The 25,436-nt window shown below is 39.7% G+C and overlaps 2 protein-coding genes across 4 annotated transcripts; one reads left to right on the top strand and one right to left on the bottom strand.

Moving 5' to 3' along the window:
- Positions 1–1,049: 1,049 nt before the first annotated feature.
- On the top strand, positions 1,050–16,386 carry acsl4a (acyl-CoA synthetase long chain family member 4a). Of its 3 annotated transcripts, none has more exons than XM_034121296.1 (15): positions 1,050–1,197; positions 3,404–3,963; positions 4,061–4,238; positions 4,331–4,440; positions 5,603–5,741; positions 5,841–5,991; positions 7,555–7,678; positions 8,371–8,442; positions 8,536–8,675; positions 8,761–8,933; positions 9,225–9,299; positions 9,478–9,666; positions 9,846–9,960; positions 14,561–14,718; positions 15,082–16,386. In XM_034121296.1, the coding sequence occupies exons 2-15, from the start codon at positions 3,607–3,609 to the stop codon at positions 15,237–15,239; spliced, it is 2,139 nt and encodes a 712-aa protein (XP_033977187.1). In that variant the 5' UTR covers positions 1,050–1,197; positions 3,404–3,606; the 3' UTR covers positions 15,240–16,386. The 3 variants fall into 3 exon arrangements, with proteins under 3 accessions (XP_033977187.1, XP_033977189.1, XP_033977188.1); XM_034121298.1 differs by lacking the exon at positions 1,050–1,197 and adding an exon at positions 2,747–2,811; XM_034121297.1 differs by lacking the exon at positions 1,050–1,197 and adding an exon at positions 2,932–3,065.
- nxt2 (nuclear transport factor 2-like export factor 2) lies at positions 16,214–25,218 on the bottom strand. Its single transcript, XM_034121300.1, has 4 exons — positions 25,038–25,218; positions 24,761–24,847; positions 16,840–16,984; positions 16,214–16,657 (listed from the first exon to the last, which is right to left on the bottom strand). The coding sequence occupies exons 1-4, from the start codon at positions 25,053–25,055 to the stop codon at positions 16,473–16,475; spliced, it is 435 nt and encodes a 144-aa protein (XP_033977191.1). The 5' UTR covers positions 25,056–25,218; the 3' UTR covers positions 16,214–16,472.
- Positions 25,219–25,436: the final 218 nt, after the last annotated feature.

The raw sequence follows: 25,436 nt of genomic DNA, 5'->3' as shown, positions 1-25,436 counted from the left end.
GCCGCATACACTTCAAAATAATTATGTTCAGCCGTTTATTTTGGGTGCATATTATATTGTGAATATTGAAATTGCATCATTTTCACAGCGGGTTCAACTATAAAGGGCGTCTCTGGTTAACAAAACAAGCGCACCTCCACCTCACCCGTCTACTCGACAACACTGCCTCCTACAGGTCCACTGCAATGCATTTAAAATGTTTTGTTGTTAAAAAATATGTTTGACACAAAATTAAGACAACACAATTACGTAACACACAACTTGTAATAACTCCACATAAGGTACACAAGGCTCCCAGTATATAGGAAATTAGGGAGACAGTTTGTTATTTTAAAATCCCGCTTCTTTTAGTTGTTAATGTTTAGTTGGGACAATTCTGTTGTGCTATAAAATAAAAACTACTTTGCAATTGACATTTACATTTTCAATTTGTTTCAGGTTCCCCACGAATAAGTTATTCTCATTTTCCACCGCTTGAGGGCGACATCGAGATGAAGCTGGTTTTATGCATACATATTGCAGTATACTGGGCCACTATGTGTTGTTGTACAATTATAAAGAGGCTAAAAACAACAGTTTCTAATGAACGTACTAAATAATATAAATAATATTGGTTTTAAAAAAGGTAAAATGCCTAAGTCTGTCAATTCGCTTGCATTTCGTGAAAGGTTTTGGAGATACAAATGTCGCAATATGTAACTTACACCGTGTAATGTGAAGATCTCTGATGTGAACGAAAATGCGTTTATTTCAGAGAATAACTATTTGGATTCTCCAGTGCACTTCACTTCACTGAGACTAGTCGAGACTATGTTCGACGTTTTTTATGTCTTAAGTTATTATTAAGGTGTTCAAATTATATATATTTTTATATGACCTACTGAAATATATATATACCTCTCTTTACAGTGTTTTGCTATATTTTAATCAAAAACAAAAGAGGGGGCATGTAATTCATGGGTGTATAAAGTGAAGAAATACCATAACATTATTGACACAACTACGTGACGGGCAGAACATCCGAGGAACAGAGCAGCACTTTTTTCCTATCCGGGCAAATCTGCATCGGCTGCTGATTGGTCCAGAAATATGGAATCAGATGACGTAGTAGTTCCGGGTTTCTAGCTCTTCAGAAAAGGTAACTCTCGGTCATTTCTGGTAGAGACACGACTGACCCGGTTTTCTTCTCCTCTGAAGGTAAGAAAGCCTCCAGCCTGCCAGATAAGCAGGGTATCACTCTCTGGCTGACTGCTGTAATCTCATTACTGCCTAATATCTGTTTGTAGAATTATGTTCGGGCTAATTTGTGTGGGCATTTTTGAATTGGTTTAAGCTACATCCTCTGTAGCTAACGTTAATCAACGTGCCAACGGTTACTCAATGATGCTGTGTAGCGTGTGGAGGCTTTTGTCATCATCTGCGTCGCTCCTCACCCATTGTCAAATAACCCGCTAAATGACGTATCAATAGATACATTGAATTGGGTTATTTTGAGGAAAGACATTTCTGATAGGTTCCTTTTTTATAGGTTTATTTTACATATCGCTTTTTGTTCATTCAAGAGGTTTTTGAACATGACGTTCTGTAAAAACTTACAATTTCATTGTAAGACATCGCAATGTATATAATTAATATTCATAATATTTGTTCTAAATGGCTACGTTGCCATGGAAATAACACATTCATAATGTTGGTTTGATTCAAAAATATTCCACCTCTTTTTTGATACCGTGTAACATAGGCTGGGTTTAACACACCATGCCTCTTTAATAAGGGACCCGCGTGCCACAATATTTGCATCGCTCCAGCCATAACGCTGTATTTGCAAATAAGACCAACTAATGTTCCATCCCGATGCTAAACAAAAACAGGAACGACTGGTAGCTGAACACAATGTTCTTTATACCCTGGGAGTGTCTGCTTCATACTGTTATTACTGAGGAATGTTTAATCGTTTTAAACTAGTTTTTTTACTGCTGTGAATTACAATCTGCTTGGCTGTGAAGGCACACGCACACGCTGTGGCATGCGAACACAGCACCCCACTCTTTATTTATCCTCTGGAGTGCATCCAGATTTTGTTTACATACACACACATGTGTGACGTAGATTAGAGCTATGATTCACTCAAATGTGAATCACGCCATGTGTAAAGCAAGTCTTCAGGAAAATGCTGGGACAGGTTACAGCATCGAGGAAGATTTAGGTTTGGGTAATGTAGCTGAGTCATTTTCCTGTAAAATGTTGTGAAAGTCATAGCTTTCAATATCGAATTTGTAATATTAAAGTAGGTTAAACGTGATAGATGTAAACTACACTTCATTACACTCTTTGGTTGTATTCCTTTTTTATTTAGTTGCTCTGATGTTGGAAACCAGTTTAAAGTGCCATACTTAGTTGCATCCCCATCCCTCTGAAACTAGTAAAAAGACTAAAACATACACTAGTTTTGTCAGTTTACGCTCCGTACCCTCCACTGAAAGGTTATTAGCGAGCTCAGCTTGACCTAAAGTGACCTTACACTGGCCACTGCGTGGGGTGAGCTTCAAGAGTATTGTCATTGGTTGTCCGCGGCTCACTGCTTTCAGGCAAAACTCACAGTGGTGTAGTCATCGGACATTGGGCACTCTCCTTACCCAACTTCCCCATTCATGACGTATCTGATAACTTACCCTGTGTTGGTATAAGGAAGACAGTGAGAACACTACTAAGGGAGGGATATTGTAATGAAACACACCCTCTAAGGATGAATCACATTGTGCCTTGGAGTCTGACAGACATACAGAAGCTGTCTGGTACAGACCGAACAAGGTGAGTCTAGGATGAGGACAGAGTGTATTCTTAGTCAACATAACGCAATCATATTGCGTGTAAAGAGTAGCTTATCAAGGGATTGGTTTGAATGGCTTTCAGATGGTAGATAACCTTAAGTAATTAGATTAAATCTTTGATTCGCGAATAATGGTTTCGCCAAGCTTCTGTATTTTGTTTCTGAGAAGTATGCCACCAGACTGTCTTTGGTTACCAACTTCCTCTTGCAGACAGCTGTCGTCACATGGCTGAAAGTGGGTTTGAACACTTGAAATTGAGTGTCCTCATAGTTGGAAAGTGTTTGGATTTTTAACAGAGTGTTTGGAAATGTAATTGTCAACCTTCTGTTAAATGCTGGATAATTGTTTTCATCTGATTTTAAATGTGAAAAGAATTATCTTAATCAGGATATAGTATATACATATGGAATTTACCATGGCTTACATGCTGAGAAAGCTTGAATTGTTTTAAAAGGGCTTAAATCAGAGTTTGGCAAAAGGTGTATGAACCCTGTTAAATGTTATTATCTCATATGTGCTTAAAATGAATTTTCTTTTAAAAGTTTTTCTTTTCTGCTGTATTCCATCTTTAGGTGCGACATCGTAGGGAGAGTGGACCAAACATTTTCATACTACAATTGTGGGACAAAAGTGTTTACTCTAGAGGGCATTTCTCTTTCTGAGGCTTCCAGTCCAACACATTAAAATAATTTCTGGGACCAGCACACTTTTCACAACCAGCCTGACCACGGCTGCTCCATAGTCCCCTTCCACACGCACTCTCCCAGAGACCAGTATGGGTCTCCAGGCAGACTCCACCCTTCAAACTGTCCTCCTTTTTCCAGTCCACTTTCTGGTATGGCTGTACTCCGTCGTGTCCTTTCTTCCCTGGTACTACATCACCAGTGCCGGCGAGAAAAAAGCTCTGTCGAAGAGGGTGAAAGCCCGCTCCACTTCAGGCTGTGCCGAGGGACCGTACCGCTCCGTGGATCAATTTGAGTCCTTGGCCAGGGAGGACTTCCCCGGCAAGGACACACTGGATAAGCTGATGTATCACGCTGTGCAGCGCTTTGGAACAGAGCACTGCCTCGGCACCAGAGACCTTCTGAGTGAAGAGAATGAGATTCAACCCAGCGGAAAAGTATTTAAAAAGGTGAGGATTCTCATTATATTACTTTTTAAATTATTGATGAAGGATGCTTGCGAGGACAAAGATGTCTAAAGTTACATCTGACTCTTCCCTTTCTTAGCTGATCCTGGGGGATTACAAATGGCTCTCCTACAACGAGGTGGACTCTATAGTCAGTGAGTTTGGGAGTGGGCTGGCAGCCCTGGGGCAGCAGCCCAAAAGCAGTATCGCAATATTTTGTGAAACAAGAGCCGAGTGGATGATCACCGCCCAGGCATGCTTCAGGCGCAACTTCCCCTGTAAGTATAAAACACATCATATGGTACAGTGCAGGATGTTATAACTGCTGATTAAATGTTTCCACTCACTGTGTGTTTTGTTTTCACAACAGTGGTGACCTTCTATTCCACACTGGGAGAGGAGGCAATTGCTTTCGGTCTGAACGAGACCGAAGTTACACATCTAGTTACCAGTTCAGAACTGCTCCAGACCAAACTGAAAGTGAGTTAATCCCTAACGGCAGAAGAGGAGAAGAAGTGAATAGTCAGGAAACAGCTTGTCTATCTTTATTACTAATCCCAGTAATCATAATCATATGACACTCTTAAAGGTGGGGTAGGTAAGTTTGAGAAACCGGCTCTAGATACACTTTTTGTTATATTCCATGGAATGCTCTTAACATCCCAATAGCAATGCATATCTTAAGTGCTTTGACAAAAAATCCATAAAAAAATGTCATCTGTGGAAGCCGTAGTACGGTAAAAAGTACGACCAATCATTTTAGCCGGCCCGGCTAAAATAACTGGATGGCCTACCTGCCTGTCAGCCTTCCATCTGTGCACAAACTTATCTTGTGCCCTCATTGGTCATGTGCGAGTTCGTGTGTGTTGGAGGAGGGGCTCTGTAAGGAAGTGGCAGATTTTTTCCAGCTGTGTATTTTCAAATTCCAGCGCACTCAAGCTGGTTTATCCAAAATTACCTACCCCACCTTTAATAGCTCAAATGTAATGGGATGTGGAACCTAAAATATATGTTGTAATATCAGCATCCGCATTAACGGATGTACCAACATCTGTTGAGAGAATTAATGATCCTAATTATAATATAATAACTTCTTACATTGTATAGAAGAATTGTATAGCAAAGTATAAAGTGCTTTACAAAGAGAAGACGTGGTAAAACAGCTTAATAAATTAGGGGTGAAATAAATCATTAAAATATTTTTTAAACCAACCAGATGCACTTTGAAGCTGGTGTAGCTTTTATTATATATGTTAATTCACTATGGAAACCATTTTTTATTAAGTAAACACAATTTGGATTTGTTCAAAATTGATGAGTGAGAAAGGTAATGAAAACAAAACCGGGAAACAAAGGAATGTGTGTAAATATGAACTTAACAAATAGATACAAACAGAATCCAGACTTAAGGGAAATTATTTAAATAATATCAAGGGACGGATCTCTTTTGGATTCCTGTCTCTATTAACATTTTTGTTAGTTCCAGTCGATTTATCTTTTATATATTTTGGAGATGTGGTTTCTGGCCATTATAAAGAACAGTCAGCAAATAAGGAGCTAGGAAACATTCCTATTTGTTAAAGGAAATCATGTAATTTGACATCCTGTCCTAATAGCTGCCGTGTCCTCTCTTTCTGTCCAGAATGTGCTTCCTCTGATCCCAAAACTGAAGCACGTGATCTACGTGGACCAGAAGAAAGTGAGCACAGAAGGCTTCTCAGACGGCCTGTCCATCCACAGCATGCAGGCCGTACGAGAGCTGGGCGCGCTGCCGGAGAACAGTACGTATCCGTCTGACTCACCTTGGTTCTCCCTGCAAGTCAGGGGTGAAAGGCCTCTTACACACTGTAAGAGACAATAACTGTTTGTCTGTCTCGCAGTTGGGAGTGAGATAGTGAAGCCCCAGCCCTCTGACCTGGCCGTGGTGATGTACACCAGCGGCTCCACAGGCAGACCCAAAGGAGTGATGATCGTCCACAGCAACCTCATCGCAGGCATGACGGGCCAGTGTGAGCGCATCCCTGGACTCGGGTGAGTTTTGGTCTTATCTAGTGTCAGGACTGAACAATTCGCAATATATATATATATAACGAAATAAATATTTGTCACAGGCACAGTATGTATAAATATTGTCCTGATAAAGTATTGTGGTTCTGCAGAGATTAGAGATCTTTCCTCCCAGTTGCCATCCAACTCTATAACACCCTTCAGTAAAGAGAGATGAGAACTTCCACACCACCACTATGTGCAAATCATCTCTGCTATATAACATGTGCAATATTAAAAATAATGTGCAATAAGAACGTGCAATTGCGTATCTGCCACTACATTTTTTCGCACTATTCAATACTCACTGTACAGTTTTTTTTATATTAATAATTTGACTGTCTATGTTTCTTGTAGTTTATTTAATTAGCGCTTTTGACTGCACTGTTAGTGTACAGTTGTATTATTATGCTGCTGTGTTTATTATATCTTTGTAACTCTGGCACAACAATTTCCTTCGGGATAAATAAAGTCTTATCTTATCTCTTATCTTAATAAAATATAGTTGTTTTGTAGAGATGCTCTTAAAAACAATCACCACATTATCTTTTTAATGATAATGAGAATAATGACTCAAAAATAAACAATCCCTACGATAACGAAAATCACATCAATATCAGTCAAAGTAATCACAATAAGCACATCTTTAGGAATAAGTACAAAATACATGTGAAATAGAATGAGATCAAACAGAATCTTAAATTAGATACTGTATCTTGTAATAATATATAAATATGTGGAGTATAAACAGAGGTGTGTGCTATAAACATACCTAAGTGATGACACTTCACAGAGCTCCGAGTTGAACTGTTTCATGGCCTGTGGGATAAAACAGTACCTGGTGGTCCTGCACGATATCTCATGTGAACCAACAAATACTTTAGTTTTGTAAATGAAACAATCCCCTCTACACATTTGTTTGTTGACTTGAGCTAACTAAGCATTAATTAATGAAGGCCAAAACATACAAGTAAAGTTAACATGAACAGCTGGTCAAATAAAGTGCATATATACATGTGAACATGTCATTCAGAAGGAAAAAACACAAATAATATGACTAATCGACTTTAGAAATCTTAGTTAACTCAGACATAAACGGCGTATTAGTTTTACTTATTGACTAAGAAGGGACTGCCCTGATGGAAAAGGCTTCAGGAATTTTGTAGTTTTTGTTTTTAGGTGACTTCAAATTTGATTTAATTGTACTCTTAAAAAGCTGCACGCACACGGCTTACAGTCTCTTTTATCATTCATGGTTTAATTCACCCAATTTTCACAGCTCTTACTCAATAGCAGATTTCTTCAGTCCTCTTTTGTATTTTCCAACCATAACAACATCTAAATGACAAGATAATTGTTTTTTCCGTATAAACTTGTGCTGGGACAGACTTCCAGGAATAGAATAGTTGCCCCCCAGCTATCTAGAGTTGAATGCTATGAAACGAGGATCAGCACTCAAAGACGCTGAGTGTGATCATTGGAAAGAGAAAGAGAAAACCTGTTGTAGCTTGACACTAACCTTCACTTCCTCGCCCTGTGTCTCTGCAGGCCTAAAGACACTTACATCGCCTACTTGCCCCTGGCTCATGTTCTGGAAATGACCGCTGAAATCTCCTGTGTCACATACGGCTGTCGGATCGGCTACTCCTCCCCACAGACACTGTCCAACCAGGTACTATACAGCACCGACACCATGTTATGTTCTATTTCTCAGGCTTTATGTAAGGGTAATGTACAACAAGCTGGTTATTATTGTGAACATGTAGTCCAGCAGAGTCAGCAGAGTGAGCAGGGGTCTTAAGTTACAGTCAATCAAATATCATTCCACTATGTTAGACCAAATATTTGAAAGAGAATGTTGATTTAAAAATTATTTTAGTGTTTTTTAATAGATTAATGATTCAAAAACAGATTTATTTTAATAAGAAATCCAAATTTGAGTAAAAATTAAGATTTAAAAATATTGTATTGGTTTAAAAGTGTTTTTATGTATTTAAAAGTGAGTTTATATATTTAGAGTTGATTTGAGTGATGAAGGGTTTATATTGATTAAAAGAGATTTTATTGCTCCTGCTAAAAAAGAAAGTCCATGCTCAGGTTTAGGAGATCAGAACGGTGTCCATGGCAACGGTCTGTTATGCATAAAGAAAGTCCATGCTCAGGTTTAGGAGATCAGAACGGTGTCCATGGCAACGGTCTGTTATGCATAGCAGTAGTCTGCTATGAAGTAATGACTGTAATTAACCAGTCAGAATAAAGTATTATTTCCTTTTATTAAACTGGGGCGCGGTCCCTAATACATTGTTGCCATTAGTTTAATCATTGTTGCTGTCTGAGGTAATCGGTGCCTTTTGTTCCCTCTAGTCCACGAAGATAAAGAGAGGAAGTAAAGGAGACAGCGCAGTGCTCAAACCCACGCTGATGGCAGCTGTGCCGGTAAGAAACCTGCTTTATTTTGTATACATACCTGTTTAACCTATTCGTCATCAAATGTATACATTTACCTTTTTATCTATTTCTCCTTAAAAGGAAATCATGGATCGCATCAACAAGAATGTGATGAGCAAAGTGCAGGAAATGAGTCTGATCCAGAAGACGCTGTTTACTCTGGGCTACAGATATAAACTGGAGCAGATCAAGAGGGGCTATGACGCACCACTCTGCAATGCGTAAGAAACCACCATGACCCCTTTTAATGCCCTTTATACAAATGTGGTGTTCAACTTTTAACACACAGTCCTCTTGTCTCTGCAGCCTGCTGTTCCGCAAAGTGAAGAAACTTCTGGGAGGCCGGGTGAGGATGATGCTGTCCGGAGGCGCCCCCCTCTCCTCGGCCACGCAGAGGTTCATGAACATTTGTTTCTGTTGTCCGGTGGGTCAGGGCTACGGCCTCACCGAGACCTGTGGAGCAGGCACCATCACAGAGGGTAAGACCCTTTAGTGCAGGAAGAGAGTGTAACGATGAGAATGAATATATCGATTTTTATTTTATTATTATTTGCATGTTGGCATATACAGTGTGTTTTGCTGTTGTGCCACATGTATTGTTGACATGTTTAGTGTTTCTTTCTTGTTTTTGTTCCGTTATAACGCCTTGCGCGGAATGCTTTGGCAATACTATGTTTAACATGTGGTCATGCCAATAAAGCCCCTTTGTATTGTATTGTAAAGATGAGAATGAATGGATATGATATTAAAATGTTGTCTTTGTCCTACAGTTGCGGACATCAGCACCGGTCGCGTTGGAGCTCCTGTTATTTGCTGTGAGGTCAGACTCAGGGACTGGGCTGAGGGTACGTGTTGAAAACAAACATATTAAACACCAATTCCTAACTCTTGTTACTCCGTTAGTGCACCCTAGTCTTATCTTTCTGTCCCACTCTTTAACCTGTTAGCACAAGCTGTAATTACACCATGGAACAGGATGTATTTTGAACACCAAGGTAATTACATTGGAACACTTTGTCTCAGGTGGCTACACCAAGGACGACAAGCCGAACCCTAGAGGGGAGATCCTTATCGGTGGCCCCAATGTAACCATGGGTTACTACAGGAACGAAAGCAACGATCAGGACTTTTTCGCAGATGAAAGGGGTCAGAGATGGTTCTGCACCGGCGATGTTGGAGAGGTTTACCCAGACGGCTGTCTACAGATAGTGGGTGTGTATAATTCTGTCCAAAGGCTGTCATCTGATTGCGTTGGTAATGGGCTCACCACATACTTAATTTCCTGGCTTGGATCTACACCCAATGTGGCTGTATAACTCCTGACAGGCAGACTGTTTGTGCTTTATTAACAGAGCACTATTGTAACCAGTTTCTTTTTAATTCTCATTTAGATCGCAAGAAGGACTTGGTCAAACTGCAGGCGGGCGAGTACGTGTCTCTGGGGAAGGTCGAGTCCGCTCTGAAGAACTGCTCCATCATAGAAAACATCTGTGCTTACGCCAACAGGTGAGTTACAGGAAATAGGATTTCAATTATTCTTTTATCAATATGAAATGTTATTTAGAAGTAACTCTTCGATTTTTTTTGTTTTGTTTTACAATACGGAATTGGCCATTCAATAGAGTGATGCAGGAATGTCCTAAGACCAGAAAATGTGTTTTTACTCGAGCAATCCCTTAGTTGGGAGCCTGAAAAAAGGTTTGTTTTATAACAAGCTTAACATATTTTAATATTTTGTTCTACAACATTTTCCGTCAGTAAATCCCCCTAATGTGAATGACTGAAGCTTCCATGTGTCATACAAACTGTGGGTGCTAACAAGTGTCTAAATGAGAATACTAAACGTCATGATGCCGAACATTAGCCACCTTTAGCTTAGCGGTGGTGACGTGAAGTCATGTGACTGTGATGTTTGTTTGTGTAGTTTGCCTAACGTTAACTTCTTAGTTCTTACGATTTCTACGCTTAGCTATTTCCGCTTCAACATTTATACAAGTGGTGTTTAAATGGAAAATGTCATTGTAATTGTAATCATCATAAACTTTTGTTTGCCACAGAGCTTATTTTCAGCTAAACTAAAAAATCCAATGGGAAAACCCCATTTGCTTTTTGGCGAGGGAACAGGTGCAATGCTAACTTCCTGCTTCCTGCACCACTCCTAGTATCAAATCAATGACCCGACCTGATCTTACCGTTTAGGCATTAAAGGAGAGGTGTCATGGCCATTTCCACTGATCATAATTCCATTGTTGAGGTATACTAAAATAGATTTATACTGTGCAATTTTCCAAACTCACATTGGTTTCGCATACAGCATCTCTGTAAAGTATGTGTATTCAGCAGTATTCACTCTCTCCACTAAACGGCTCGTTGGAGCTATTGCCCCCCCCTCCCTGTGAGCCTAGTGTGCTCCGATTGGTCAGCTCGGCCACTCTGTTCTGATTAGTCAACCACCAGAGAGGCTCCGCCCATGTCTAACAGTGCTTTTTCCGGCTCGCTCTCAGCGGAACAACAGTCTTATAATGGCGTCGGTACAGCCGTATATTTTATACGCTAACTAACCGAACTGTACCTACAACTGTTGTTATAGAAGAGTAAGTTATTTTTACCTGTAATAAACTACTACTGTTTGATGAGAAATCAAATCATGGTTTGCTATATATGAATGATATGTTATAGGAGCAAATAATTCAGGGAAGAAAGGATAGGCCTACTAAGTATTTCCATCAAACTTTATTTTTAGAAATGTACAAAATGAACATGCGTAAATATACATATATACACTGTATATCATCCATTCCTCCCCTTATAGGCGTTTTCGGCATCTTGCCTATCGCAGCTTTGTAAGCGGCTGCCGGGGCTTTTTAGGACGAGGCATCAGAGTGGGTCATCCCGTGTGTGTGTTGTCCGCCAGATACGCCAGGAGTTTCCTGATCTGGCTGGATCAAATGCAAATCACAAAATATTAGAGAAACTTAGTTGTTTTAGATTCGTTAGTAGTAGTTGTGGTAGGAGTGTGTATCTATCTAATCTATCTATCTAATCAACACAGTTAGCTTGCCAGCTAATATGCTAACCTACGTTTGCTAGTTGTTCAGTGTAATATGCCAATCTACTATGAACAACAGCTAGTCTAGGCTAGCAAGAACATGTTTACAATTGCAATCTTATACGGGTAGTCTGCTACGTTCGGTCATTCATTGTAGCTGGCATGAAAACAATGTTTTCCCTAGCATGTCTAGCTCTAGGTAGCCTTGTTGTTTAGCTATGTAGCATACACGCTATGAACGGTAGCTTGGTAGCATACACGCCAGGAACGCCAACTATAATGTACTGACCGTACGGTAAATCACCCGGAGTATACTGTCTATGAGTATTTCGTGTGTGAATGCAGACATTCTCCTGCTATGAGATACATGTAAGGCCATCTGCTGATATTCGAGTTGATATATGGAAACGCTAGCAACTTAGTTAGCCCAGTTAGCACTGTGTCAATGGCTTAGCAGTCCGAAACACGTTTACACATTTAAACAGTCGTGGTAGATACCTTGTTTGATAAATACACAAATAACAATGCAAACTTACAGGTTGTGTACCCGAATCTTCCCCTGCTCCAAACGGTCCAAACAAACTAGGAATAGCATCGTCCTTCAGTTTCAAATGCTGTGCATATCCGGCCTCAAACTGGGCAATGTTTTGGAAGCTTTCGTCTGTGAAATGCCGCGCACACAGTAACGTTCTTCGAACCTCTGAAGGAACAGTGTTAAAAAGAAATTTCAACCACTGACTTCGTCGTGGTTCTTCCGTCGGTAGGAGAAACAGCTCAGATTTCCCCTCACATTTCAGGAAACAGGTCCTTGGCATTGGCATGACTGGATCGATTGTGAACTGAACCAGAGCTTCCAACAGTAAATGTTAGGCTGGCAGAGGGCGCGGCCGGCGCGGCCAGCGCCGCTGGGTGTGGCCATAGCTCTCCCGGATTGGTCCATTTTGTTCCGGGTACGGCATGACATCATGCCGTACCCGGAAGAATCAAATGGACAGTGACGTATCTCCAACGAGGCGTTTTGGGGAGGTATTTTCTGTGTTAGAGTTTTACTCGCTACAGGGTGTACTTTGAGGGTTTTGACTCTGCACACCGTTTGGATGCATAAAAACCTTCATAACACACAAGGGGACGGGTAATAACCGGAAAAGCATGACACCTCTCCTTTAAGTGAAATGCTTCCACTCAGATTTCCCACGGTTAAACCAGAGGAACTAGATCAGTGTCTCCTGTTGAGTAGGAGGTTAAACAACAACTGTTCACAGATGGCATCTTTTCAAAGACAAACTTCATAGTTTCTTCTCAGATGTCTCACCTCTATGTGATAAATGTCAGTGAGCTGGAACCACTCTTTCACATTGTAACGTGTTCTGCTCTAAACTACAAGCGACAACAAGACGGTGTCTCAACAACATGTATAGCTGACATTTATGAAGCTACCAACAGGTGGAAGAAGTACTCGGGTCTTGTACTTGAGTCAAAGTAGAAGTACCAGAGTGTAGGAATACTCTGTTAGAAGTAAAAGTCCTGCATTCAAAATGTTACTCAAGTAAAAGTACAAAAGTATTGGCATCAAAATATACTTAAAGTAAAAGTACTCATTATGCCGATTCAGAATAATAAAGTATTATATGTTTTGGTTATAATTGTTGATGTGTTTATCAAAGCTGGTAAAGGTGAAACTAATTTCAACTAATTGTGATTTTACTCCAGGTGTATCTAAAGTAACTTTTAAGGGTTGATCCTATTGTTTATCATTAATATATATCTGCAAAGTAACTAAAGGTATTAAATACATTTAGTGGAGTTAAAGTACAATATTGACCTCTGAATTGTGTTGAGTAGAAGTACAAAGTAGCATAAAATTGAAATACTCAAGTAAAGTACAAGTACCTCAAAAGTATACTTACTGTAAGGACAGTACTTGATTAAATGTACTTAGTAACTTTACACCCCTGGCCACAAATTCCTAATGATGTGTTTTCATGTTTCATGTGTGCTTTTGCTAACATGCCCTTTGCACAGCTGCAGTTGAAACAATAGTGTTTGTTCACTTTTTATCTCACTCAAATCTTGTATGCAAATCCACAGCAGTAGTTATCAGCATGCATTAGTTTGCAAATATATAACTGTGTATAACTATCATACTACAGGGAGTTTGTTTATCATGTGATGCATATGCACTGTAAAGAAAGCTAGTCTTTACTAACTGTAACCAATGACCTACAGTGCATACCTAAACTCAGACTGTGAAATGTGTTATATTCACATCTTACAGTCCTTAGATTTAGTGTGCTTTGTGTCATTACTCTGGACACCAAATGTGGTTATTGCAGCATCATTACTTCATCATCTCCCCATTAAAACATGATCTTTTTAATATTATTTAAGGACTCCACTCCTTTCCTTTTTCATTCTACCTTTTTTACGATTATTTTCAACTTTTTTTTTTAACGGAGTGAGTGGGGGTTTTAAATACACAACATTCATATTTCAACTTGTTGTATCATTTTAATTTCCTGACAAAAAAGACAAAAACAAATAGTTTGATGAAAAACAGTAATGCAGATAATATTGCATTTTTTAGCCATCATTGGAACACATGCTTACACTACATATAACACGTCACACCTGTTCATGTCTTCATCTCTGAAAAACAATGAATAAACTAAAACATCAGCCCTTAAGTCTAACAACTTCCACTGTTTACACACACTTTACCCCAGCTGATTTCAGTATTCACATCTGAGCCTGCAGGTCCACTGAAATCTTTCAGTTCCTCACCTTTAACATAACGTTTGTTCAGGACTTCCACTTCAACTGTACCGCCTACGCTTCATCTGACATTTACAATACTTTCTGTTATCAGCCTTTCAACCACCATTCAGTACTTTCACTTCAAAGTTCTGCTTTCTTTATCTTTATCCCCTACGAATAAAGGGATTCTGATTCCCTAACTAGTAAACACTTAGCTTTGTAACTTGTCTGCCACTTAGAAGACTACTTCAACTATTTTAATGGTTTCAGCTTATCAACTTTCATTTTCTATTGTTATCTCAGTGAGCAAAACTACGTGATCAGCTTCGTGGTTCCCGACCAGAAGAGGATGACAGAACTGGCCAGGAAGAAAGGCATTGTGGGAAAATGGGAGGAGATCTGCACTCACCCCGACATGGAGAGAGAGGTTCTGAGGGAGATCAAGGAGGTTGCTGCTAACAGTAAGAACTGATCATGTGTTTTTATAACGGTGTGAAAAAGCTGTAGAGATTATCTTTACTAAATGCACAATTCTCATTCTGTCCTTATCCCTATATTTAAAATGTTTTTATTGAGCCAAAACTATATATTATAAAAAATGTGTTATTGTTTCAATGCTCATTTCCATTAATACAAAATAATTACCTAATTTAATAAATTTCTCGCAGAAATAAGCAAAAAAAAACATTTATTTAGAAATTGGAACAGTATCAAGAGTAAGAAGTTAAAAAATAATAATAATAATAAAATAGCATTATAGATTTCACTATACTGTGAAGAATGTATGTGAGATGAACTGTTCTCTTCGTCTTTTATCCATTCAGTAAAACTTCAGCGATTTGAGATTCCAGTGAAGGTTCACCTGAGTCCAGAGCCATGGACCCCCGAGACGGGCCTGGTCACAGATGCTTTCAAGCTGAAGAGGAAAGAGCTGAAGAACCACTATCTCCATCACATAGAGAGAATGTACGGAGGCAAATAACTGCTAAATTCCACCTAAGAGTCTCCAGTGTAACTATAACAATGTAAATAATCTTCCCGGTACCCGATATGATTTTTAATGCTGTCTGTACCACTGGCGTCGACCTTGAATATGTCTTGAAAAGAAAAGCTGTAGAGAGTAGTCGATCCATGTGTGCCGCTTTCTATTCTCGTGTACATGAGTTTTGATTGTCAAAAGAAATACACACAACTTGCAACTCGTATGCCATGAAAAGGGTCTGAAACCGTTACAGCACTTAACTGCCATTCACTTAAATCCGCTGGCACTGGTTGTAGCTGATTTATTTAAAAAAAACATACCACTGTCCTTTATATGTTGCTGATGCTTTTTTGTTACTTTCGTTTGAAAATATGAACAACTGTTATCACGGAGGCTTTTTTTTCCTGTTTTGTAAAATTGGAGTACTGATGTTACTGTGCCTTCACTCTGCAGTACTCGTGTAGTCACGCAGAAGTGTCAGCTAAATTATTAAAACAAATAGGTTTGTGCTTTGTTACAAAAATGGTTTAACTGCCATGTTATGTTTACTTGAGGAAATATATTCCCACCCAGAGATACTCTGACATGGATCATACATAAACCATACATGTGATCATGTCTGCTTATCAACTATTTTTTTTCCTGACCAATGTTTTATTTATTTGATTTGTGTCAACTTATTCAATAAGTAAGACCTACATGTGTGAACACAAATGACTCAGGAAGCAAATGCTTTAATATATGAATTGTCAAATAATGGGTTACTTGTATACAAAGCCCTTTTGTTGAAATTCTTGTGGGCACCTTATTTATTTAAGAGCAGGCATAATTGTCTCCAAACCAACTGCTAACATGCTTATTAGCATTAGCTAGTCAGGAAGTGTCTATAATACTGTGTGTCTTTTACCTCAGTTAATGTACAATTTGGTATCAGAAGGTTATCCGAAGTGGAGTCTGTTCATTTAAATATAGGAGTGTTTTCTATGTATTTTTCCAAGTGTTGTCGTGTAATTGTATTTGCATCATTAAAATATGTTATGGACACAGACACTGACAGTCTCTACACAGTTTGGTGATCCTGTTTGTATTTATTACTCCATTATTATGATCACATGCCTTGTTCAAGAATAAACGTTTTTTTTGCATATTTTGTGGTGTATGACATTTTATTACAAAAAGAGATATAAACAAAAAGCATCTACATTAATGTTGATTGTTTTGATGGGGCGAGCCTCAGCTGCTCCAGTCTTGAAACCGGAAACAGTCACTAGCAATCTTCCAAACAGGCTGGTCATTGTTGGGTGTTGCCTGAGCTGTCAAAAGAAAGTTCTGGTTAAAGAAACGCTGTTTGTTCCCTTCAAATTTGACAGTTCCACCAGTCACCACGAGCAGTGTAGTCTGACCCTGGGTTGCTTGTTCTGTGAAGAAAGGGTAGATTGATCCTGGATTAGTGCACCTTCAATGGAATAACATCACATGGTTGAAGTTATACCAACCATGGCATTTGAATGATCTGCTTCAAACTTGGAATCCCCCTCTTCATTAGAGGATCATCAATAGAAGTTGTTTTTATATAGTAACTAACTAATACGAAACTAACCGTGAACTGGCTGACAATCCAGTGTTTGAACTTGGAACTCGCTTGAAGGCAATGAATCGAAGAAATCCGCCAGAGCATCGTTTCCAGACACAGCATTCCCATTCCACACCAAGGTCGCCTTGTCCAGGTAGAGCCGGGTCAAGTTCTGAGACAGTCCATGAAAAAAACATTAACAAGATCACAAAAATCAAGGGAAAGCAGCAAATAGCTTGATCTACACCCAGACCAATACTGGATTGAGCAGGCCGATACTTTTATTGATATACGGGGGAAAACATTTTTATAAATCGTAAAATATATCAGCTATTTGTCTCAGAAAATAACATTTAATTTGATGGGTTAAATTGGACATTTTATGGTTTTTACTGCTCTCTGGTGACCAAACTATGTAATAGCGAATATTATTGATCCCAAACGCATCTTTTACAATTTGAGGCTGCAATTCAAGGTTCATCTCAATATCCCTGCTCGACTCCTCTATCCCCCTCCTCCGGGACTTGACCCAGAAATCGATCAAGACACGCCATGTTGAAGGACGTCCCAATTGCTGAAATGCACACAGAAGGCTTCTCAATTCTCTAATTTCCCCTCTACTCCTCGAGCATCGAGGAGGCTCTCTGGAGGAGCTATAATCGAGGATACACTGATGGTTCCTCCACGGCTCCTCCGCGGATGTATTTCCGGCAACAATGATGTTTCAAAGAGTCGTGACGCACGGCCGGACTTATCTCAGCCAATGACAGCTCTGCATGCATCCCCTGGATATTATTTTATTAACTGCTTTCATCGCGACGCGATGTTTACAGTGAGAACAGCTGTGAGGTCCGTGCAGAAAGCAGAGCAGTGTGTATAATATCACTCAGTATAACAGGCCTACATTACTCTCTTTATTTGCTTTAGTTTAGTAGATATCTACAAACAAAGAGTCGATATTTTTCTAAAACCATTTAGTGCTTCACATAATAAAATACACAACGGCTGTAGCCTGATATATATTATATGCTTTAGGAGCTGTAGGTGTGTGTTGTACAGTGTGTAGCTGTGTGTGTGGTACAGTGTGGAGGTGTGTGTGTTGTACAGTGTGTAGGTGCGTGTTGTAGGCTACAGTGCGTAGATGCGGCAGACAGACAGGTCTCAGTTGGTTTGGTGTCCTATGCTTACTTTTAATACTTGTAAATAAAACTTTTGGCCCGTAATTTCAATTCTCCATTTCAGCGACCAGAGAGGCGGGGGGATATATCCAGTCCCTGATTGTGTTACGTTATTATGAGAGTGCTCTCATACTTGTTTGATTCTGAAATTGTATTTATATAAATATATATGTGTGTGTATATGTCCGCATCTGTAGCCTGTTATTGTCTCATTATAAAACGGACAAGTCAAATCAAGCAATCTGATTGGTTCTTAGCCGTGATATACTGAGCGTATACCACGGGTAGAATTGTAGTTACTTTTCACAACAAGTCAGTATCCCTCCGCGTCTGAGAAAAACTGTATACAGTTGGGCTGAAAAGCAAACTGCCGCTTTTTAAACTGGGACAAGAAAACAGCGGAGAAGTAACGGGGCAGAAACCCTCCTTCGCGTCGGGCCGAACCACGCCCCTTAGCTGTGATATACTGAGCATATTCCACGGCCTGTCGTGAGCTATTGCTTAATTATACCGCACTGTGAATGAATTCAAAGTAAATATATAAATCGTCATGAACACATCTGTCCATCAGACAGAGTGCTGTGCCACCTGTCATCCTTAATGGACGTCTCTTTAAAATGACCGCTCAGAGGAAAGGATTTCTCATTTCTCTAAACACCTGCTGCTTCCCCTCCTCTCTCCTCGGTTCCCCTCCTCGACTCCTCCGCTCGCATCTCCTGTGGGCGGGACTAAGACACGAGGATAGGAGTCGAGGAGGGGAGTCGAGGAGGGGAAATTAGAGAATTGAGAAGCCTTCACGGAGGAGTCGAGGAGGGGTGAGGGAGGAGGCTTCCAGAGGAGACGAAAGGGAGGATACACGAGAGCAGACTACGCGGAAGTGTTTTCACTACTCGCGTATAAAAGCCCCGTCCCCACATTCACAGCTGGTCGATTTCAACACAGGAAAACGGAGAACTGGAAGAATGAGTGGAAAAGCATCACATACATATAAGCTCACAGCTCCGTGGGAATTATTATGTGCAATTCATTTCTTACGGTTATACTAACAATTTAAGTAATGTTTAATGATCTTGAACGTCACTAAAACATAGCTATTAAGAAAGATATTTCATAAATGGCTAGAACTTGATAAATAACAATTATTTTATAGTTTTGTGTTAAAATATTCAGTAGTTAAATTATTTAAAATTCAGTCCTGAATGTGGGTTTGTGGTGAATGTGGGGATCTACAGGACACACATTTTCAGCGCTTTCTCATTACTATAATTATATTTTTATTTAAATGTAGGCTACATTTACACCAAAACGGAACACAAAAGCAGGACCAACCATCATACATTGAATTCCTTGACTAACAAGAGAAAGATTCATTCATTTAAATAAATATTTAACAACAAATGGGCCTGTTCTAAAGGGTTATTCAGTTAAGCCCGATGAGAGGGGATACAGCTGTGCACATGTCATCATTAACAGACGTTGTTTAAAAGTTTGAGTGAACGAGGACAACCCAATTAATACCTGAGGACTCCTCTGTCCTCGCGTCTCCTCCTCGTGTCTCTCGCTCGCATCTTACGGAGGCGGAGCTAAGACGCAAGGAAGGGACGCGAGTGAGGGAAAGGAGGAGGTGAAATATTCAATTGAGATGAGCCTTCAGTATCTGATATATTCCCAAATACCGATATCTCTAGTCTATGATATCCATGTTGTAAAAGTTTTACTTCTTTACATACATGTACAGTACCAGTCAAAAGTTTGGACACACCTTCTCATTTAATGGTTTTTGTTTATTTTAATTTGTTTCTACTTTGTATATTAATACTGAAGACATCAAAACTATGAAAGAACACATATGGAATTATCTAGTTAACAAAAAAGTGTTAAGAAATCCAGAATATGATTTTTATTTTATATTCTTCAAAGTAGCCCCGTTTTGCCTTGATGACAGCTTTGCACACTCTTGGCTTGTCAGCTTCATGAGGTCGTCACCTGGAATGTATGTCTGCAGTAGCCAGCAAAATATAAATCATATTCTGGATTTTTTTACACTTTTTTGTTAACTAGATAATTCCAAATGTGTTCTTTTAAAGTTTTGATGTCTTCAGTATAAATCTACAATGTAGAAACAATTAAAATAAATACAAAACTTCGAATGAGAAGGTGTGTCCAAACTTTTGACTGGTAGTGTATATGTACATTGAACACACAAAGTGACTGTTGAATTATGAAATGTAATATATGAATTCTGTTTATTTAGTACTCTTATACTAATCACTTCCTGTATTCCCGTGATAAAAGGGACATGCGCAATAAAACGTGTCACTTCCGATTGAAGCACAGCTGATGGTGTACGTGTGTATGTATTCCTCTGTCACGTTAAACTATGTTCACGGTATTCCTGCCCTAAGATCATGGCATCGCTAACAGGTTATGGGCCCAGGAGGGACCATGGAAGCCGGTGGAACCGTTTGTGTTTCGACGGAGATGAGAAGAACTACGAGTTATGGGAGACAAAGTTTTTGGGTCACCTGCGACTGCTAGGATTGAAGGCTGCCATCCTAGAGGAGCCAGGTGTAGAGGATGAGGCTGATGATGAGAAAAACGAAGAAGCCTATGCGGAATTGATCCAGGTACTGGACGATAAAAGCCTTTCACTGATCATGAGAGAAGCAGCGGACAACGGAAGAAAAGCGTTACAAATACTGAGGGACCACTACGCTGGGAAAGGGAAACCACGGGTGATCAGCCTCTACACTGAACTAACGTCGCTGCAGAAAGCCGCTAATGAGAGCGTCACTGACTATATTATTCGTGCCGAAACGGCAATTACAGCACTGAGAAATGCTGAAGAGACTCTTAGCGACGGGCTGCTGATAGCCATGATTTTAAAGGGACTGCCAATCTGTTTTAGGCCGTTTGCCATCCACATTACACAAGGGGATGAGAAGCTAACTTTTGGTGAGTTCAAAACAAAGTTGAGGAGCTATGAAAGCACAGAAAAATACAATGCCAACTTGAGTGAGGAATCTGATAATATTATGAAAGCGAGTGGCTGGGTGAAGTGGAGAGATGGCCCCAATATCACCTGCTACAACTGCGGTCAGAAAGGACACCGGGCTCGTGAGTGTCGAAGTGCGAGTAGCAGCAACAGCAAAGACCAGAGACAGTGGTGCAGTTTTTGCAAAAATTCCACACATATAGATGCAAACTGCAGACGCAAAGAGAGAGACAATGCTAAACAAGCAACTGACGTTGAGGACCACTCATTTGTTTTTAAAGTACGTGACAGTCCAGTAACCGGAGTTACACATAAAGGGCTGATGGTCGACACCGGAGCAACGTCACACATAATAACGAACATCGACAAGTTTAAAAGGTTCGATGAGACTTTCCACAAGACATTTTCTCTGTTAAAGCAGCGACAGCCAACGGAGCATCAGTGAACTTTCGTCAGGGTTGTAACCAGCTGATTCACCAGAGAGGTAAAATATTTGACATCAAGGAATATGATAGACTTTATTTTTTAAACACTGTGGACTGTGAAGCTGAGGACGATGCATGTTATGGATGTTATGACATTCAAACATGGCATGAAATACTTGGTCACTGTAACTATGATGATGTGTCACAACTGGAAAAAGTCACTGAGGGGATGAAAATTAAGGGTGGGATTGATAAATCTAACCTTAACTGTGAAGTGTGTACTCGAGGTAAATTTGCTCAGAGTAGGAACAGACAACCAGATGCAAGAGCTAAAGCAGCGCTCAATCTTGTGCACACTGATTTAGCAGGTCCCATTGAGCCAGAGGCTAAGGAGGGATTCAGATACACATTGGCTTTTACAGATGACTTTTCAGGGGCAGTATTTGTGTATTTCGTAAAAGCTAAAAGTGATACTTTCAAAGCCACAGAGAAATTCATTGCTGATGTCGCACCTTATGGTAAAATCAAATGTATAAGGTCTGATAACGGTACAGAATTCACCGGGACAAACTTTCAATCGCTCCTTAGACAACATGCAATACGACATGAAACTTCAGCACCTTACTCACCCCATCAAAATGGGACAGCTGAGAGAAACTGGAGAACACTTTTTGAAATGGCAAGATGCATGCTTCTTGAGAGCAATTTACCAAAGAAGCTATGGACATATGCCGTCATGACTGCAGCTGTAATACGTAACAGATGTTACAACAGACGTGTAGGACAGACACCTTATTATATGCTGACAGGACGTAAGCCGAACCTCTCGAAAATGAATATATTTGGATCTGTATGCTATGCATACAAGCAGGAAAAGAAAAAGTTAGACTCGAGGTGTGAGAAGGGTATTTTTGTAGGGTATGATAAAAACAGCCCAGCATACCTAGTCTACAACCCAGACACTGGTAGTGTTCGAAAACACAGGCAAGTGAAGTTTGTCACAAAAAGTATAGTCGAGCGACATACACAGACTGATTTTGAGGCAAGTGATGACGATTTTTATGAGAAAAGGTTTGTATCCACCAAGCCAGAAACCCAGGGGACTGACTCGTGTCCAAAAGAGACACAGGAGGCTCGAACTGAGACAGATGACACAAACACTCAGACAGGAAAGGGAGCAGAAGGTCAAAATAGAAGCTATCCCCAAAGAGAAAGGAGGAGACCTCAGTATTTAGAGGACTATGAATGTAAAGTACAGTGTGACGACCAGAAGTATGTAAATATTGACTACTGCTACAGAGTAATGTGTAATGTACCAAACACCTTTAAAGAGGCCATGAATTCAGCAGAGTCAAAACTCTGGACTGATGCTATGCAGGAGGAAATGAATTCTCTTAAGGAAAATGACACATTCACATTGACCACACTACCAGAGGGCAAAAATGCAGTGGGGGGTAGATGGGTCTATACAATCAAAGAAAACACAGAAAAGACTGAGATATATAAAGCCAGATATGTTGCAAAGGGATATAGTCAAGTGGCAGGAATAGACTATAAGGAGACATTTTCCCCGACTGCAAACATGACATCAGTACGAAGCTTGATGCAATTGGCAGCTCAACATGACTTACACCTACATCAGATGGATGTTAAAACTGCATATTTACACGCTCCAATTGATTGTGAGCTCTATGTACAGCAACCTGAAGGTTTTGAGGTCAAGTCAGACACAGATGAAAAGCTAGTCTGCAAGCTGAATAAATCACTGTATGGGTTAAAACAATCTGGAAGAAACTGGAATAAAATGTTGCATGATCATCTCTGTGAGAACGGTTTTGCACAAAACCCAGCTGATCACTGTGTCTACAGTAAAGGAAGAGAAAATGAGAGGATCATTCTGATTATTTGGGTGGATGACTTAGTTATCGCAGCTAATGATATTCACACAATTAATACTGTGAAAGAAATGTTGAGCACAAAATTTAAAATGAAGGATCTTGGGAAACTTAAACATTTCCTAGGCATTGACTTTACTCAGGAAAAAGGAGAAATAAAGATGGGTCAAAAGAAATTCATTACAAAAATACTGGAAAAGTTTGGTATGAATGACTGTAAGCCAAGGTCCACCCCATGTGAACAGAAACACAACTTTGATGATGATGGTGAAGCTGTTGATGCAACACAATATCGTGAAGTGGTAGGCAGCTTAATATATTTAATGACATCTACACGGCCTGATCTAAGTTGGATAGTCAGTAAACTGTCACAGCATTTTTCAGAGCCAAAAGAACAACACTGGTTAACTGCTAAACATGTATTGAGGTACTTAAAGGGCACAATTAATCAGGAGCTATGTTTTAAACAACAAGATGAAAAACTGAAACTTGTTGCATACTGTGATGCGGATTGGGCAACAGACCAAAATGACAGACGGAGTATAACAGGGTACTGTTTTAGTCTAACTAGCAATGGGCCTGTTATTACTTGGAGATCAAAGAAACAGCAAACGGTAGCTTTGTCGACATGTGAGGCAGAGTACATGGCACTGGCTGCCACAGCACAAGAGAGTTTGTATCTTGTGCTGCTAATAGAGAGCATGGATAGTGAGGGTCAATATACTCCTGTGAAAATCTTTGAAGATAACCAGGGTGCAATTGCTCTATCCAAGAACCCAGTATGTCGTCAACGATGTAAACATGTGGATGTCAAGTATCATTTTGTTCGAACTGTACTGAGTGATAACATGATAACCATTGACTATTGCCCTACAGCTGATATGGTTGCTGATATTTTCACTAAGCCTGCAACAAAGGTCAAAAGTGAGAAATTTGTAAAGTATTTGTTTGGAATGTAAATAACCCCAGAAGTTTCAAACACTGTGTTATTGTGCAGGTGTATAAGGTGTTTACATTTGAATTCATGTTGAGAAATTGTGCAGTATAAGAGTAAGTGGGGGTGTTGAATTATGAATTCTGTTTATTTAGTACTCTTATACTAATCACTTCCTGTATTCCCGTGATAAAAGGGACATGCGCAATAAAACGTGTCACTTCCGATTGAAGCACAGCTGATGGTGTACGTGTGTATGTATTCCTCTGTCACGTTAAACTATGTTCACGGTATTCCTGCCCTAAGATCATGGCATCGCTAACAGTGACCATAACCCCAAACACGTCACTGGGTTGCGCACTCACTATGGTGGCCTACAATGGACACAATCTTATAATTCACCGAATGATCTTCCCATGTCGATGTATTGGTCAAGCTTAAATGACCTCAGACAAATGATTTACAATAACTGGAGTATTTGTGTTTCCCATTTCAGACAACAAAACAAGACCATCACTCACCCTTCTTTTCTTATCCATGCAGTCGTAATAAATGTTGACAAATTCTTCTGAATATCGGCATGACTGGTCGACATGGGTCCTGAAATCCTAGAGTGAAAAATCACTTATTGAAAGCTGATTGCAAAAGGTTTAAAATAAACAAACATGACAAGGTGTGTGAGACGGTCAATGCATTTTAAAAGTCGCACATTGTAAATTGACGTTACCTACTAGCTAGCAAAACAATGCGTTAGCTAGTTCCTTTCAGCATAAAGTGTAGCACAAGTTTCAAACTTACCAGCAGCGGGCTAGCCATTTTAGAGTTATATGGAGCGGAACAACTCTGGATGTATTAACTATTATCAAATAGTATAGTGAAAAATAATGTAAGCGTCAATTAAGATAGCGTTTATTTTCTTGTTCATTTGGATTTAGCATCCAACGCTGCCATTTTGACGCATGAATGACTTCCTCTGGGCACTAACTATACCTACCAAAATAAAACGTGTGTGTGTGTTTTATATGCAATGAGGGCCTCTGATAGCGTGTTTTCAAGACTATGAATACCGTGTTACACAGATTATATTTGAAAAGTGATAAAAATGTAATAATAATCGAATTAATAATAGAACCACATACGAATTCAGCCTCAACGTCGGGTGATGCCGCTGATAGTATTTTACTTTGAAGTGGGAAT

This window comes from Trematomus bernacchii, unplaced genomic scaffold, assembly GCF_902827165.1.
Source record: "Trematomus bernacchii unplaced genomic scaffold, fTreBer1.1, whole genome shotgun sequence".
NCBI lineage: Eukaryota > Metazoa > Chordata > Actinopteri > Perciformes > Nototheniidae > Trematomus > Trematomus bernacchii.
This window is presented reverse-complemented; position numbering and strand designations above follow the sequence as displayed.